Source organism: Narcine bancroftii, chromosome 4, assembly GCF_036971445.1.
Source record: "Narcine bancroftii isolate sNarBan1 chromosome 4, sNarBan1.hap1, whole genome shotgun sequence".
In the NCBI taxonomy this organism is placed as follows: Eukaryota; Metazoa; Chordata; class Chondrichthyes; order Torpediniformes; family Narcinidae; genus Narcine; species Narcine bancroftii.
This window is the reverse complement of record NC_091472.1, coordinates 49,758,844-49,777,832: the sequence shown is the minus strand read 5'-3', so window position 1 is coordinate 49,777,832 and position 18,989 is coordinate 49,758,844. Positions and strand designations below refer to the sequence as shown.

Sequence of the window (18,989 nt, the reverse complement as noted above, 5' to 3'; positions counted from 1 at the left end):
AATTAATGATTGGGCCTTCAGTTATACAAATGCAGATATATTCCTAGTGCCTACAGTTAAAATGACATAAGTTGAAATAAGATGTTGGAAATCACAGTTACAATGAAGACATCTTCAAGTGCCTTGGTGACCATCTAGGTCAAAAGCAGGCTACATATTTAATGATATCTCTAAATAAATGCCTGGAATTTTAGTCACAAAGTATTAATTGTTTAATGATGAAAATCTCTAGAAATTGCAGCAGATGAACACATAATCTGATGTCTCAGGAGTAGTTCAGTGCTGTCATCACAAGAGATTCCCTTCTCATGAAAAAAAAATTAAAAATCATCACAGGGTTCATGTAGTTTTAAGCCATGTGCACAGTCATAAATCAAATGCAAATTCTAAATGGAGTATCATAAAGTATTACATCAGTAAAGTGTTTGATTTCAAAGAGAGAAAAGAGTTCCAGTGGGAGGCTAGTTTCAAGTTTATTGGATCACAGGGAATTGCTGTCAACTGTTAATAGAAATAGAGTGAACAAAAGAATGAAGATGAAAGAAGGAAGTAATTAAAGTTGGAAGAAGGGGAGAAAGATAAGGCCCAAAGAGAGTTACAAATGTGAAGTTAGAGCAGAGGAATTTGAGTATAATCTGATCCACTAAGTTGGAAGAAGCCCCAGTGGTGCCATCAGCCGATAGTTGAAGTCTCAGAGGTCATAAACTTGCTGGTTTTGTACGTGAGGTTGTAAAATCAAAAGTACTCTAATCAAAACGCAGCAAAAAGCAATCAAAGTATAGATTCTTCTGAAAGTCTGGCTCAATATCATGAATTTAAAGAAATGTATGATTATGATAATGAGAACATTGAACTAATTGTAATTTGTTAAATTCTTCCATAGTTGTGTTAATTTTGATACTCTCCTACACACACACACACACACACACACACACACACACACACACACACACACACACACACACACACACACACACACACACACACACACACACACACACACACACACACATACACACACACACGGGAGGGGGGAGAGAGAGAAAGAGAGCTCTATCATCCCTATATAGAATCCACAAGATTTAAGCCCATCCTGCAAATAATACATTTAACTGCAAAACCCCAAATGACAAAATTGTTGATTAATTTATGGCTGAAGGACAATTGGAAACCGTATTCAAATATAAATAAAACAGTAAAAAAAATAAAGAATGCAGGAAATAAAATCTGCCCGAAAATCTGTCTTCAGGCCAAAATACAGCATCTGCTGCCTTTGGCTGTACTTCTACTGCACAATATTATTTATCAGTGGTTTAAACAGGCAGGATAATTTGGGAAGTGTGTGCTTGCAGCAGAGAGCTCCGCACACTGGGAGTGCAAATTTGAAACTCAGATGTACAATGCACATGATTTTCCAACCCTACCTTTTAATTGGTGGAAAATAAATGGCAGTGCGCCTGAATTTCCACAAGGCACTCCCTAAAGAGCAGGGACCTTGCCAGAAGTCAGGAGTCATAAAGTTACCTTCAGAACACACCCAAGCAAGGATTCAAGGAAAAGTGTTAATGTTTCTAAAAAAGTGTGAAACTAAAATTAAAGATCAGAATTTCCTGGGAACTGCTCCTTTTCCACCATGTGACTTTATCAGGAGGTTGGTGGGAAGCCTGAAAATGCAAAAAATTTAAACAAAAATTAAGTGTTCTGAGATGTTAGATCGCTTTCAAGTGGATTTTTCTTTATTGTCTATTCACAAAAAAAGTGAACAGTCAAAAGAACGTTGATGCAATCCAGGCTGGGAGGCATGTTCTTTTTCCAATCGAGTGCATGAAAATTAAATTAACAGCCTGTCCTTTCAACCCATTGCTGCCAAGTCAGAATACAGGGGGCCGACTTCCTATTTCTCATCCAGTTACTGAAGATGGTTCTAATTGCAGACATGTGATGATCAAGTATGCAAATGCTTAGGTTGATGCAAAATACAAATGCCACAGAAACTCAGCAGGCCACACAGCATCCATAGGAAGGAAAGGGTAACCAACATTTTGGATCCTGACCCTTCATCAAATATAAGCAAAAACAAGGATGCACCTGGAAGGAGGAGCAGAGAGGAGCAAGGAAGGGGCATGTATCAAATGAAGGGCAACTGCCTTCTGATGTGTTTTCAGGTTTGAGCTGGAAAAATGTTAGACATTAGATTTGACTGCTAGGCCCAGCTGCTCAATGTTTAGTTGTCAGTGTGGGTGGTGAATAGAGACGCCACAAGTACAGCTTGTGCTATGGTTGACAGAATATTATTTCTTCCCAATAAAGTCATCCCAAGTTTTTAACATGATTCCTGTGTGACAGATCTGCCACACAATGATCTTAATTTTGATGTAGGTCACAGTCTTCCTTCTCTGTGTGAGTAATTGTTCTGAAAGTGCGACCATCAAACCTCGGGTGAGTCAGGGGTGTTAAATAATGGGTCACTCTCTCAACTTTAAATAAACACTGGTTTTAAGATCTGAGAACTTATTATTGGATTGCATGGGTGAATTACGCAGGTCACCTGAAAAACAATTTGTTCTTAAGTATCCAAACTACCAATGAACAAGTAAAAGTGTAACTAGTAACAGCCAAGTCAGTCATAACTGTGGAAACAATTCATTTAGTCTAATCTCATGTCTTCATCCTGCCAATTGGACTACATTTATTATGAAGCAGTTGCATAAACATTACCCAAATTATGGACAACCATACTTACTTGTTTCACTTTATGAATAGTTTGTTTTATCAAGTTTCCCTGCATAATAATTACTCTCTAAGTGTTTCAGAACTCTTGTTGAAGCCCAAAAGAGCTATCTGGGTGGCGATCTTAAAAAAAGTAAAGCCCATTTACCAACCATTGACTCCCACCATCTCCTACCCAGACCTATCCCTCTTCCCCAGTCCTATTCAACTTCCCCAGCCCTATCCCTCTTCCCCAGCCCTGATCCACTTCCCTAGCCCTATCCTTCCTCCTCCAGGTCTTACCTCCTCACCAGTCCTATCCCTCCACTTTCCCTGTGTGAGGAAAACCCATTTTATTCACAATCCCAGTGTCCTATCTGGCCCTGAGTTAAGTCTCCAATCACATGTCCTCACTATCACTATCCTTCCTCCTCTATTGCTAAAATCTTTTTCCATGCCTTTGTTATTGCCAAAATTCAATGCTCACATGATCATTCACCCAGGTACAACCTCCAACATTAGATCTAAAACTAAATCCTGTCCTTTTTGGCTCTCCTTTCTTTTTAACCCACATTTAATCCCTTCATCTTTACAGTGAAAAAGGTGACTTGGAAAATTCTGCAAAATTAAGGCAAACAAATAAATATAAATTATTAAGAGTAAATTTGAGCTCTTCTATAGTCCTTATACACCTGTGGGTCCATGGGGCCACACATTGCTCCATCTATAAATTTGCAGATGACACCAACATCAGTGGCAGAATCCCTAGCATGGCAAGTTGGAGGATAGTAAGGTGAAGGAGGGTTTGATGGTTTGGTGCCAAGACAATCGTGCTGGTTATTGGCTTCCAGGAGAAGGGCAGTGCTCAGTCCCTGGACCACATCTATGGTGATGGAGTAGAGATAGTAGACAGTTTTAAGTCACTAAGAGTGAACATTCTTTATTTTTCAATCTTTTTTGTTGGTTTTAACATATGCAAAATACATAGGTACAAAGGATAAAAGTAAATTAATAATGAATTACAAATATCAAATAACAGTGAACAGGGTACATATGTTATCAATTGGATAAAAGAAAGGAAAAAACAAACATAAATAAGAATCAAACCCCACTTGGCTGCTGGCCAAGTTAATGAGTCCATTCATTAAGGAGTCCACTCAGCATGAACATTCATGTGACTTTCCCTATTCTAACCTCATTGACACAAAGGCCAAGATATCACACCAGTGCCTTTATTCATTCAAAAGCCTTAGGGAATTTGGAATATCACCTTCATCCTTTAACAATTTCTGCAGAAGCACCATTGAAAGTATCTTGTCAGAGTACATCAGCACATGGTATGGATACTGCTCCCCCAAGACCACAAAAATTGCAGAGGGTTGGGAACCAGTTCACACCATCACAAATATCCCACTCCCTTCCATCAACTCCATTCATTTGAAAAAACAGCCAATATATATATTAAAAAAATTCCAGCCACACTCTTTTTAACCCTTTCCTGTCAGGAAGGATATTCATGAATATGAGGACTCAAGACAATTTATCTCATGCTGTTATCAACATCCTGAATGAACCTCACACAAGTAAAATTATGTTCTGTACTATCTAATCTCTTCCTGTAACTCTGAACTTCTGTACAGTGGCTCTGAGACAATGAGCTGGACTGCTTGCAAAACAAACTCTTCCACTACATCTTGGTACATGAGACAACTTAAACTTGAACATCTAATAGCACCTCTGAAACAATCCATGGACAGCTGCATAACTGTCATGGTTCCTCTCCAATTTGAACAGTACAATATTTTGGATTCAAGAAGTAATAAACAAAAGTGATAACGTGATAAAAAATAGTAACAGAGTTCAATGAGGAGTTTGGTTGTAGAGCTTTCGGGAACAGGAGATAGGAAAATGCAGGGGAAATCGGGGCACAGTGCAGATTATGGGAACTGAAATGCAGGAGGGCAGTGAGGAGTTGAAGATGGGAGGAGTGGTGATGAAGCACCCTTTGAAATAAAGTAAATTACAAAGTCTAGGAGCACAAGATTGGAAAATACCAGAGAAATGAAGCAAAGCAACACAGGATTAGGGAGAAGTCAACAATTTGAGACCTTGGGAGTGCAATGAACCAGCAGCACCACAGAGCACAAAGGCAGAGAGCACAGAGTATTTGTGTAAGAAAACAGGTCACTTGGATCTCAAGTGTAGTAAGGGCAGCAGCTGTTCTGAGAACACATTCACAGATCCGATTTCTAATGAGAAAGGTGCATTCAATGAAACAAATTGTTTGTCCCAGTAAAAATTCACAAACTGGCCAATAAACATCAGATTGCTTTGCATTTATCACAGCATGTGAAATTTTGCTCCCTTTTATAAGTACATAGTGCCATCAAACAGAATGAAGTGTTGAAAAGTCTCAAACTAGTGTTTCTCATAGACAATCCAGTTCCATCTCTTCCCATTGAGGAATGACGTATTTTGCTATTTTAAGTGGCAGCCCATTGCCTCTCAATTATATTTTCCGACAGTTATTTTGTGCTTGACTGATTGCTAAGTTTGTTTGCTTAATCCAAATGATTAAGATGGATTGCAGTACTGCATTAAAATTCATACCATGGTGTATTGTGATACAGTGTAAAGTGGGGTCAGGTTCAAATACAGCAGATACAAGAAAAGAACAGTGAGAAAACTGCAAAGAGATAAACAGCAAAAATTTTTAAAAGTACATTTTTATTGCACAGGGCAGAGAGTCACATCATTTTTAAATTGCTCTAGCCCAATTCTACATTTTTAATCACTTCATTATAGAATTAGTGAATAATCGTAAAAATTCAGTCTGTCCACTCTGCTTCATTTTACAATTAGGTTTAAGAAAGAGGTGAGAAATATTTGCTTTTCCCAGATAGTGGGGAATTTGAGGAATTCTCTGCCCAATGAAGCAATGGAGTCTTTCTCATTGAATATACAATGTATTTTAAATGCACATATATAAGACAGCAGGGGAATTAAGAGTTTCAAGGAAAGACAAGGAATCAGAGTTGAGGGCACAGCCAGATTAGCCATGATCATACTAATTAGTGGAATGGCCTCTTCCAGTTCCAATTTCATACATTCTTCTTTCTTCCAATGACATTTTGGTTGATACATTCCTCAGGTATGCTGGAAGTGTCCATGTTGTTAGCATTGGCCACATAATGATAAACAGCCTGAGTATGCTAAACAATATTTTTGATATAAGAGGAATGTCAACATGAATCATGACATGTATACCATTTGACAAAGATTGAAATTTAGCCACAGAAGAGTTCAACCTCTTAATTAACATTATTTTCTTAGGTGAAGGAATCATTTCAAGTCTGCCACTGCAAAAGGATTTGTCCAACATTTTTCAGATTTCAGATTCATTGTCAAAGTACATACATGACATCACATACAACCCTGAGTTTCCTTTTTCCTGTGGGCATGGCAGAAATATCACTAATTGGTCAAGCAAAAAATAAACTGAACTCAGCGTAAACATGTAAACAAATAAAAGAACTCTAAACAGACAACAAATTTAAACAAACTGACCATGAAATACAGAGAGAACAAAGAAAATCATTGAAGTGTACAAGAGTCCTTAAATGAGTCTCTGATTGAGGAGTCTGATGGTGGAGAGGTAGCAATTTCACCATCACAATGCAAACGAGACATTGTCTCCACTGCCTACACATGGGATCTGTTCTTCCATTTATGGCAGCCCTGCCCCTGGTGCAGATGCAGGGAGAGTGGAAAATGGGAGAGTCCTATCACCCAGTTCTACTGCTGACGGTTCTCTACAAGCTTTTAGTTGACGGTGTTTTGTATAAAATCTTGGCCCAAGATGGCGGCGCCTATGTTCAGCAGTGGCCTCAAGGATTTTCCAACTAGGAGGAGCAGTGGACTGGCACAGGGCACCAGTAACAGGTAGAAGATCCTATTGAGAAGAAGGAGCAGAGGACAGTGACCATGGTAGCGGACCAGCGAGGAGCTATGCAACTGAAGGACACACACAGACAGTGAGCTGTTGGAGACTTGCAGGTGAGGAATCTTCACTGCTGGTGGCTTGCGGTTGAGGGACTCATGTCATGGTGTGGGCTGTTAGAGGCTGGCTTGTGGGAAGCAGGTGTCAGGGCAGGGATTTGAGAGGATGCTGAGGGCAAGGAAGACTCCCAAAGGGGCCGGGGCGTTAAAGGCTTCCTCATCGTGTCGGAGTTTTGGATCTGGGCTCGGGTTGCCTATGGTTTGAAGGGAACTGGAGTCTTGAGTGGCTGCAAAGATTGCGGGAGCATTAGAGGCAAATCCATGGACAGTCAGTGACTTTCAAGGCACATGCTTTTGCTTCTCTTTCTCTGTCTGTAAGGGGTGCTGGGCAATGCTAATACTAAAAGCAAATATTTCCCTTATGGCAGATTAAAGGCAATTTTGTGTAATCTTACATTTCTTTTTTATCATATGACAAATAAATAGATTCTGATCTTTCTGAAATTCATCATCTTTTCAGGATTGAGCCTCTTGATCTTGCTAACTCTTCCCTTGGTTAATGAAGGCCATTTGTGCTGTTCCGTAAAACACTCCTTGGTAATTGCCTTCCAATTTTCCTGATCATTGATGCTGTGTAATTGGCCAATGGAAACTTAGAACATAAGAAATAGGAGCAGGAGTAGGCCATCTGGCCCATCGAGCCTACTCCACCATTCAATAAGATCATGGCTGAACTGATCATTGACTCAACTCCACCTTTTCCCCATATTCCTTAATTCCTTTTTTTATGTAAAAATCTATCTAACCAAACCTTAAAAATGATTAATGAAGTAGCCTCAACCGCTTCCCTGGGTAGAGAATTCCACAGATTCACTACTCTCTGGGAAATACAGTTTTTCCTCACCTCCATCTTAAATCCACTCCCCTGAATCTTGAGGCTGTGTCCCCTAGTTCTAGTCTCACCTACCAGAGAAAACAATTTTTCTGCCTCGATATTATTTATCCCTATCATAATTTTATATATTTCTATAAGATCTCTCATTCTGAATCCGAGTGAGTTTAATCCTAGACAATTAGTCTGCTAATGTCCTTGAATCTAATAAGTGAAGAAGGACTACTGCTGAAGCTATCAGCCTCCCTAACAGATGATTTTTCTTGCAGTTATTAAGTATCTGGAAAGGATATTCAGTTTAGGAAGACTAAAATATGAATCAGGAGTTATTACCAGAAGTCAGATTCGGATTTCAGATGTATTGTCAGAGTACATACATGACATCACATAATACAGGGGGTGAAACACGATAGACTGCACATAACACATTAAGATTCATGTTACACACTGAGATTTTTTTTCCTTCAGGAAATTACCACCACTTAATGGCAGTGCAAAAAAAAACTGAACACAATCTGCACATGTAAATAAATAAACAAATGTAAACAACTGACTGTGCAATACAGAGAGGAGAAAAAAAATAAAGTGCAAAAGTCAGTGACCTTAAGTGAGTTCCTGTTTGAGTTTGTTGCTGAGGGGTCTGATGGTGGAGGGGTAGCAGTTGTTGCTGGACCTGGTGATGTGTGTCTTGTGGAACCTATACCTCTTGATGGTAGTAGCAAGAACAGAGTGTGTACTGGGTGGTGGGGATTTTTGGTGATTACTGCTGCTCTCCAATGGCAGCATTCCCCATAGATGTTCTTGATGGTGGAGAGGGTTTTGTCTGTGATGTCCTGGAATGTGTCCACTATTTTTTGAAGGGTTTTATGCTTGGGGGTATCGATGTCCCCATACTAGACTGTGATGCAGCCAGTCAGACTTCCACACAAGTTTGCCAAGGTTTCTGATGTCGTACCAAACCACTGCAAACTCTTGAGGAAGTAGAGGCGCTGATGTGTTTTTTTTCACAATGCTATTAGTGTGTTGGGTCCAGGAAATATCTTTTGAAAATAGTGACTCCCAAAACTTAAATTTGCTCATCCTCTCCACCTCTGATTCCCCCATTGATCACTGGATCGTACACCTCTGCTTTTCCTTTCTTGATGTCAACAATCAGCTCCTTGGTTTTGATAACATTGAATGCAAGGTTGTTGGTAGTGCACCATTCGGCCAAGTTTTCAATCTCCCTCCTATATGCTGACTCATTGGTAAATTTGTAGATGGTGTTATTGTTGTATTGAACTACACAGCCATAAAAGTGAAGCAAGTAGAGCAGGGAGCTAAGTACTGTGGTGCTCTGGAACTGATGGAGATTGTGGAGGAGATGTTCTTACCAATTCTCACTGTTTGTGTTCTGGAGGTGAGGAAATCCATGATCCATTTGCACAGTGGGATGTTGAGTCCCAGGTCTTGGGTTTGCTGATCAGTTTTGAGTGGATGATGGTGTTAAATGCCGAATTGTAGTCAATAAAGAGCATCTGATTTATTCATCTTTGTTCCAGGGCTTTGTGTAAAGCCAATGAGATTGCATCCTCTGTACACCTGTTGCTATGATAGGTGAATTGGAATGGATCCATATCACCACTCAGACAGGAGCTGATATGCTTCAACATGAGCCTTTCAAAACACTTCATCCCTGTTGATGTGATTGGCACTGGTTGATGGTCATTTAGACGGGTTACTACACTCTTCTTGGGCACCGATATGATTGACACCTGTTTGAAACAGGTAGATACCATGCCCTGCCAGAATGAGAAATTGAAGATATCCTTGAACATGTGAGTAAGTTGTCAACACAGATTTTTAATACTCGGCAGGGTACAGGCCAGGAGTCTGTCAAGATTCCATAACTTCATCTGAAAAGGTTGCATTCTGCTTTTAATTCCTCCTCCGGTCTATGTCCAGGAGATTCATATCTTCCTCCCCACAACATTTTTTCTATCCTGGTTCCTCTGATTTGTTCATCGAACAGATTCATTTTCAATGCACTTTCACCCAGTTCTCTGGAGACCTACCTCTGTGAATATACTGTTGGCGTCTGCAGTGGCTTCAGTCAACACACACAAGATTAAGCAACTGGGCAAAGTACAAGGCAAGGCAGGGAAAATAGAGTGGTACAGCAGTTAATGAGCAATCGAGTTCAACTGTTGAAGACAAAAGGGTTGAAAAAGGAGAGACTCAGTAGATAGCAGTTGACTGGTCAATCGAGGTCTACATTGTCGGAGTGGACTGAGTCAGAGTGGTAAGGCTTTGGCTCAACAGACTTCAGTGAAACAGATAAGAGGTGAGGAACAGTTGGAGTTAAAGTCAGAAGGGATCACCCTATTTGAGGAACAAAAAAGATTCAGCAGGTAGGCACAGGTAAGAGCAGATTTTTTTCTGATATCATATATTTTGTTCATCTAGGCATAGACAGTAGGAATGGCAGCCAAGGTCGGGGATTGCTCCTCTTTCAAAATGTTGGTCTTCAAGGAAGTCAGCAGCTTTCCTGATTACTTCATCTGCAAGAAATTCATCCAGCTGCAGCTCCTGACAAGCCAAGTTACGGACACGTTCAGCGCCGGGGAGCGTGTCCACAGGAATTTCCCCTCCCCATTTGTGATGCTGTGCCCCGTCATAGGGTCATGGCCACCCCTGGCGATCAGACCTGCCCCATTCCCGCCCATGCTAGCAACTCTCCACCCACCCCCAGCCACTTCACTTGTGAGCGACAAACTTCAGTAGCGTCTAGTGACACATGATGCAATAAAAAGAGTCCTTGTGCTCCATGTTGGAGGAGCAGATGGCATTAATGACAGGTAGTTCCCTGCCAGCACCCTCTCTCCCCATCGACAGGTCACTGTTAGCTCACTTCCCCCCCACCCGCTAAACGAGCTCCCCTCAAAATCGCCAATGTCCCCCTCTATCTTATGTTCTGGCGCCAACCCTGGTTAAGGAAATGGATGAACTCCGGATCATTCAGGAGGCAGAGGGGGTGATAACAGGAGTTACAGGGCCACTATCAGCAGGGCATGTAAATGGGTGACAGTCAGGAGAGGGAAAGGGAACAGCAGACAGTGCAGGGCACCCATGTGCTGTCCCCCACAATAACAAATATACAATTTTGGACAACCTACCATGGACAAGACATGTTTATCAGGTCATTGCCATGGAGTCTAGTCTTGTGGCTAAGAAGGGAAGGGAGGAGAAGAAGCGAGCAGCAGTGAGAGGAGATTCCATAGTTAGGTGGGCAGATAAGAGGTTGTGTGGAAGAGATCAGGTATCCTGGATGGTATGTAGCCTCCCTGATGCCGGGGTCTGAGATCTCTCAGATCGAGTTCACAGCATTCTCAGTGGGGAGGGTGAGCAGCCAGTGTTGTGGTCCATGTAGGAACCAATGATGTGGATAGGAACGGAGGATGAAATCCTGCAAGGGGAGTTCAGGGAGTTAGGCTCTGGGTTAAAGGACAGGACCTGCAGGATACTGATCTCAGGATTGCTGCCCGTGCCACATGCTAGTGAGGTTATGCAGCTTAATAGGTGGCTAAAGACAAGGTGTGGGAGGGAGGGCTTGAGGTTTCTGGATCATTGGGCTCTCTTCCAGGGAAGGTGGGACCTGTTCCAACAGGACAGTTTGTATCTGAACTGGAGGGGGCTAATATCCTTTGTGGGAATGTTTGCTCCAGTGGGTTTAAACTAGATTTGCAGGGGGAGGGGAACTGGAGTGCCAGAGCAGATAGAGGAGTAGAGGAGGGAAAAAGATGATGTGAAAATTGCATGCACCGTTAGAAATCAACGGGTTGGAAGTGGTGGAAATGCTCTTAGGTGCATCTATTTCAATGCAAGGAGTATCGTACGAAAGGCAGACGAGCTTAGAGTGTGCATTGGCACATGGAATTATGACATTGTAACCATTAGTGAAACTTGGTTGCAGGAGGGGCAGGACTGGCAGCTCAATGTTCCGGGTTTCCATTGCTTTAGCTGCGATAGAATGGTGGGTGGGGGGGGGGGGGGGGGGGGGGGTTGAAGAAAGAGTGGCATTACTTATCAGGGAAAATATCGCAGCTGTGCTCAGGCAGGACAGGGCAGAGCATTTGTCTATTGAGGCTATATGGGTGAAGCTGAGGAACAGGAAAGGTATGGCCACACTCACAGGGTTGTATTATAGTCAGCGAGAATTGGAGGAGCAAATCTGTAGAGAGACTGCAGACAGATGCAGGAAACACAAGGTTGTAAAAGTAGGAGATTTTAACTTTCCACATATTGACTGGGCCTCCTATACTATAAAATGGCTTGGAGTTTGTCAAATGTGTTCAGGAAAGTTTTCTAAATCAATATATAAAGGTACCAACTAGAGAGAGAGAGAGAGAGCGTGCTATACTGGATCTCCTATTAGAGAATGAAACAGGACAGGCGACAGAAATATCATAATCTTATTAGTTTCAAGTTAATATTGGAGAAGGATAGGTCTGGACTTCAGGTTGAGATTCTAAATTGGAGAAAGGCCACTTCTGAGGAAATAAGAAAAGATCTAGAATGTGTGGATTGGAATAAATTGCTTTCGGACAAGGATGTGTGAGGTAAGTGAAGAACTCTCAAAGATGAAATTTTGAGAGTATAGACTTTCTATGTTCCTGTCAGGATCAAAGGCAAGCTTAGAAGGTATAGGGAACCTTAGCACTTGAGGGATATTGGGGATCTAGATCGGAAGAAGAGAGAGGTGTATAACAGGTATAGGCAACATGAAGCAAATGAGGTACAAAATGCAAGAAAATCTCAAGAAACAATCAGGAGGGCTAAAAGAGGACATGAGGTTGCTTTGGCAGAAAATGTAAAGGAAAATCCTAAGGGTTTGTAGAAGTATATTAAGAGCAAAAGGATAATAATGGACAAAATTGGTCCCCTTGAATATCAGAGTGATCGGCTTTGTATGAAGCCAAAAGAGATGGGGGAGATCTTAATTTTTTTGCCATCAGTATTCACTCAGGTTACAGGCATAGAGTCGTGGGAAGTAAGGAAAACAAGCAGTGAGGTCATGGAACCTATACAGATTAAAGAGGAGGAAGTCCCTGCTGTCTTAAGGTAAACAAGGGTGAATATATCCCTAGGGCCTGACAAGATATTCCTTCAGACCTTGATGGAGGCTAGTGTAGAAATTTCAGGGGGTCTGTCAGAAATATTTAAAATGTCCTTAGTCATGGGTGTGGTGCCAGTGGATTTGGAGGGTAGTTTACAAAAAGGCTCCAAAAATAACCCTTGAAATTATAGGCCAGTAGTAGGTAAATTATTGGAAGGTGTTCTAAGGGATTGATTATACAATTATTTGGATTGCCATGGACTGAGTGGCTGTGTGCGTGATAGGTCATGTTTAACCAATCTTATAAAGTTTTTCCAGGAGGTTAACAGTAAAGTTGATGAAGGGCTGTGGATGTTGTCTACATGGACTCTAGTAAGGTTTTTGACAAGGTTAGTCATAAGAGGTTAGTCAAGAAGGTCCAGACACGAGTATTCATGGTAAAGTAATGAAATGGATTCGACAATAGCTGGACAGGAAAAGCCAAAGAGTAGTGGTGGATTATTACTTCTCAGACTGGAAACCTGTTACTAATGGTGTGCCTCAAGGATCATTTCTGGGACTATTGTTGTTTGTCATCTATATCAATGATCTGGGTGATAAAGTGGTAAATTTGATCAGCAGATTTGCAGATGACACTAAGATTGGAGGTGTTGTGGAAAGAAAAGAAGGTTTTCAAAGCTTGCAAAGGGATTTGGACCAGCTGGAAAAATGGGCTGAAAAATGGCAGATGGAATTTAATGCAGTTAAATGTGAGGTGTTGCGTTTTGGAAGGACAAACCAAGAAAGGACATAAATGGTAAATGGTAGGGCACTGAAGATCACAGTAGAACAGAGGGATCAGGGAATACAGATACACAATTCCCTGAAAATGGTGTCACATGTGGATTGAGCTGTAAAGAGAGTGTTTGGCATTTTGGCCTTCATAAATCAAAGTACTGAGTACTAGAGATAGGATGTTATGGTAAAGTTTTATAAGGCATTGGTGAGGCCACATTTAGAGTATTATGTGTAGTTTTTGTCACCTAACTGCAGGAAAGATATCAATATGATAGAAAGAGAAGATTTACTCAGACATTGCCTGGACTTTAGGAATTGTGTTACAGGAAAAGGTTAAACAGGTTAGGATTTTATTCCCTGGAGCACAGAAGAATGTGTGGAGTTTTCATAAAGGTATTTAAAATTATGAGGGGGATAGACAGAGTAAATGTAGAGAGGCCTTTTTTCCAGTGAGGATAGATGAGATATAAACCAGAGGACACGGGTTAAGAGTGAAAGAGGAAAAATTTAGGGGGAACATGAGAGGGAACTTCTCTCAGAGAGTGGTGGAGAGGTGGGGGGCATGGAACAAGTTTCCAACTGAAATGGTGAATGCAGGCTTAATTTTAACATTTAAGGGGAACTTGGACAGGTACATGAATGGGAGAGAGCTATGGACTGGGTACAGGTCAGTGGGACTAGGCAAAGAAATAGATTGGCACAGACTAAAGGGCCAAAAGGCCTGGCTCTGTGGTGTAATGTTCTATGATTCTATGGTTCAAATACTGCTGCCTCATAGCTCCAGTGACCATGGCTCAATCCTAACTCAGATGCACGTTCTCATTGAGATGCCACAGGATGCTCTCGTTTCAAGTCAAGTTTATTGTCATCTGATTGTACAAGAACAATCCAATGAAACAGTGTTCACCAGTCCTCGGTGCAAAACATGCATTCACACAACCAGACATAGCACACATACAGACAAATACTATATATGCAGGATAAATATTTTATCTGTTCAAATAAATAAATAAATATTGGGTTTTTTTTCAAATGGATGTCTTGGGTGGTTAGTGTGAGCAGTTCCTTTGGTTGTTCAGTATTCTCACTGCCCGTGGGAAGAAGCTGTTACTCAGCCTGGTGGTACTGGCTCTGATACTCCTGTGTCTCTTCCCTGATGGGAGTAACTGAAAGATGCTGTGTACAGGGTGGAAGCCATCTCATTGATTTTGCATGGCCTTTTCAGACAACGATGCTGGTAGATCATGTAGATGGTGAGGTGGGAGGGAGACTCAAGTGACCCTTATGGTCCTGCAGATTGATCTCTGATCCATTTCTCTGCAGCAACCATACCACACTGTGATGCAGCTGGCCAGGATGCTCTTGATAGAGATCCTATTTAAGGTGGCCGTTAGCCTTTCCCGCTTCAGTCTTCTTAGGAAGTGCAGTTACTGTTGTGCTTTCCTGACAAGTGAGGAGATGTGTGTCCACAATTGTTCACCAGTTAAGTGAACAATCATCTCCTTTGTCTTGTATGCATTGAGACTCAAGTTGTTATTCTTACACCATTTCATGAGATATTCCACTTCTCTATAGTGCAACTCATCACTGTTGCTGAGGTCACCTAATGTTGTGTCATCTGCAAACTTGATGAAGCTGTTGATGCTGGACCTGGCAATGCAGTTGTGGGTCAGTAGCATGAACAGGAGTGGGCTGAGCACACAGCCTTGAGGTGTGCCAGTGCTTAGCATGACGGTGCTCGATATTCTACTACCGACCTAGATAGATAGTGGTCTTTTCATTAGGAAATCCAGGATACAATTACAGAGAGGGGTGTTGAGTCCCAGCGAGGACAGCTTCTCCACCAGTTTCTGATCATATTAAACACCAAACAGCAGCCTGGCATATGAGGTGTCATTCTCCAGGTGGGCCAGGAGAAAAGGCTATATCATCACCAACATTTATCCCACATCCCAAAGATGTATGGATACATTCACTGACAAATGTTAATTCCCACTCATGCAGATGCATGGCAGGAGGGTTGGAGGGGGTGGGTGGTTGATAGCTTGAGGTAGAGAATATGTTATTGGGAAATTAAAGGGGAGTTGTCACTGGTTGGATTGCTCTGTTGAATGACCTTCTGTTTCTGGCTGCCCATTACCTTCATTTAGTTTGGCTACCCTGGAGAGATTGTTATAATTATTTATAAAGATAATATCCATTTATGGAAGATGCTGATTACCAATATCCCTAAATTCCAACTGCACATCATATCCCCTTCACCAGGATGCCTGCCTGTCCTCCAACGTGGCCTCAGATCCCATGATGCATGAGATTCCTCTTCCTTGCTTTCACATTGACCATCTTGGGCAGAGAAAAATCACACCTCTTTCTCAGAAGAATAAGCTTTCGACATGTTTTAAAGTTCAAACTTGAAAGGAATATGAGCTGCTGCTCCCAGTGGCAAGTGGATAGTGCAGCATCAGGACCCCCAATCAATTCAGAACATGAACCATTTTCAACCACAACGCCACAGACAAAATAAATTATCAAACCAGTAGCAATTAGAGGGCTGATGAATGTTGTGCTTGATCCACAACAGGCTGCAATGAGGTTTGCTTTCAATCCAAAAATGTGTTTAGTGACACATATACTACACAGATGATAAAGACATAACTCCTCATTTTCCCCACGCTCTCTCAGAATGTAGCAAGATCAGTTACATGGGAAGGAGCTCAGTTTGAAAAGCATTCCATTACAGCTAAATCAGCAAGAAATTATGAGAACCGATTATTCTTAGCAGGAATTCAGTGGGAAGTGAATGAACTTTTTGTGAATAAAAAAAAATGGTCACAACTAATGATCACTCCATGTATAAACACAAATCCGACACAGTAGCCACATGTAATCTCACACGGAGTGCCTGTTGGCAAATAATGTTTCAATCTATTGAGCAGGGTGTTTTCATCTAGAGCCTCCACCGCTTTAACTGGTACATAACTAAATAAGATACAGCTGTGTTATGCTTCCTTTGTACAAACTAATGCAGATGTTTTCTATAAAGCTTTAGCCCACGTAGAGTTTGATTCTTATTCTCCCAAGTTACTAACGGTTAACACTATATATCACTGTTTTACAAATACAGCTTTTGCTATCTGTTAGTCACTGCTATGTTTCCAGGAATTCAAATTTTAAATTTAAAATTTCAACCTTTTAAATTTTAAATGTAGACATCCAGCCATTCTGGCCCATAAGCTCGTGCACCCAATTGACCTACAGCCCCCATATGTTTTGAAGGGTGGAAGGAATCTGGAGCAACCAGAGGAAACACACGCAGTCATGGAGAGAAAGTATAAACTCCTTACAGACAGCGCAGAATTCGAAGTCAGGATGCTAGCGCTGTACCGTTCATCCCTCTCTCATCATCTCTTCAAGTGCTCCTCTTCCATCTCCTGGTTTTCACTGCACCTTTACTGTAGTGGTGCACCTACTCTCATATGACAAAGGAATTCTTCACTTGTTAATGTTTTCTGCCATTCAATCATGGTGCCACACTTTTGTGTGCTACGTGATTTAATTTCAATCAGGATCAGGTGTCCACTTCATGGATTGAGAAGCCACAATCAATGTTAATGTATGGGAAAAAAAAAACTCCAGTATATGCAGTGGTATCCCATGACATGCAACACTTACTAGATTTTACATTTGATGCATGTGTACCCCACTCCCCAAGTCTGCAGGCCACTCATACAGTTGTGAGGTCTGAAGGTCTGATTTATCATTACTTAAAGAGGATATGGCTCAGCAGGCCACATTCCATGACCTTTCCCCCTCCATTGAAAATGTATTTAATATCCTCTGGGTGAGCAATTTCTTCATACATAACCCTGAATAGTACTTTGAGACTCTGATCCCTGTATCTGGATACTGCAGTCAGAGGAAGCATGAACTCTGTCTCCATGTTTTCAAACCTGCTTCAGGTTTGTTCCATATGCAATAACCACACCAGCAGTGCGAGTATAAGACAGCTTTAATAAACTAATATGTACACTAAGAGGTCTTGTCTCTCTGCAAGAGAGGAAGACTAGACAGTAGCTCTGGACTGCTTCATATACAAGGTCACCGGGATGACCCCTGGTGACCTAGAGGTATAATTACATATCACCACAGCTTGTTCAGTAGCTCATGAAACTTTGGATCTCACACAGTAACAAATTTGCCATCAAGCCTGCAAACGAAGCTTTTTTTAAAGATGTATAGTACAGCACGGTTACAGGCCCTTTTGGTCCACAGGTCTGTGGCACCCAATTACACCCAAATGACCTACAACCCCGGTCAGTATATTTTCGAAGGGTGGAAGGAAACCCATGCAGACATGGGGAGAATGAACAAAATCCTGTCAGACAGCACTAGATTCGAACCATAGAACCATAGAGCAATTACAGCACAGAACCAGGCCACCTCAGCTCCTCTGGATTGTGCTGAACCACTTTTTCTTGTCTAGTCCCACTGATCTGCACTTAATCCATAGCCCTCCATACCTCTCCCATCCATATACCTGCTCAAATTTTCCTTAAATGTTAAAGTGTGGAAGCTTGTTCCACACTTCCGCCACTCTCTGAAGAAGTTCCCCCTCATGCTCCCCCTAAACTTTTCCACTTTCACCCTTAACCCATGTCCTCTTATCTCAATCTCACCCACTCTCAATGGAAGAATCCTATCAACATTTATTCTGTTTATCTCCCTCATAATTTTATATACATCTATCAAATCTCCCCTCATTCTTCTATACTCCAGGGAATAAAGTACCAACCTTTTTAACCTTTCCCTATAACTTAGTCCGTGAAGTCCAGGAAACATCCTAGTAAATCTTCTCTGCACTCTCTCCATCTTATTGATATCCTTCCTGTTGTTAGGTGACTAAAACTGCACACAATACTCCAAAAACTGTCTCACCAATGTCTTATACAACGTAACATAACATCACAACTTCTATACTCAGTACTTTGATTTATGAGGGCTAATATGCCAAAAGCTCTCTTTACAATCCTGTCCATGTGTGACACCATTTTCAGGGAATTATGTATCTGTATTCACAGATCCCTCGGTTCTACCTCATTACCCTACCATATACCTTGTGTGCCCTTTCTTGATTTGTCCTTCCAAAATGCAACACCTCACACTTGTCTGCATTAGATTCCATCTGCCATTTTTCAACCCACTTTACCAGCTGGTCCAGATCCCTCTGCAAGCTTTGAAAACCTTCTTCGCTGTCCACAACATCTCCAATCTTAGTCATCTTCAAATTTGCTAATCCAATTTATCACATCATCATCCAGATCATTGATATCAATGATAAACAAAAATGGTCCTAGTATTGATTCCTGAAGCACATCACTAGTCACAGGCCTCGAATCTGAGAAGCAATCATCCACCCCTTCTCTCTGGCTTCTCTCATCCAGCCATTGTTGAATCCAGTTCACCATGAATACCTCGTGTTTGAACCTTATTGACTAACTTCCCATGTGGGACCTTGTC

At 41.5% G+C, this 18,989-nt stretch overlaps 1 protein-coding gene and 1 long non-coding RNA gene across 10 annotated transcripts in view; one reads left to right on the top strand and one right to left on the bottom strand.

Moving 5' to 3' along the window:
* LOC138760549 (uncharacterized) overlaps window positions 1–18,989 on the bottom strand; it is a 257,782-nt gene that overhangs the window by 54,697 nt on the left and 184,096 nt on the right. The gene's annotated exons all lie outside the window — the stretch shown is intronic.
* LOC138760547 (uncharacterized) overlaps window positions 9,792–18,989 on the top strand; it is a 47,023-nt gene continuing 37,825 nt past the window's right edge. For 6 of the 8 annotated variants that reach the window (XM_069931262.1, XM_069931261.1, XM_069931258.1 and 3 more), the window contains exon 1: window positions 11,662–12,700. In XM_069931262.1, the coding sequence (XP_069787363.1) occupies window positions 12,504–12,700 (197 nt within the window). In that variant the 5' untranslated portion in view covers window positions 11,662–12,503. Of the gene's footprint in view, window positions 10,001–11,661; window positions 12,701–18,989 lie in introns of those variants that run through there. The other 2 variants (XM_069931257.1, XM_069931255.1) reach the window with 1 other exon arrangement.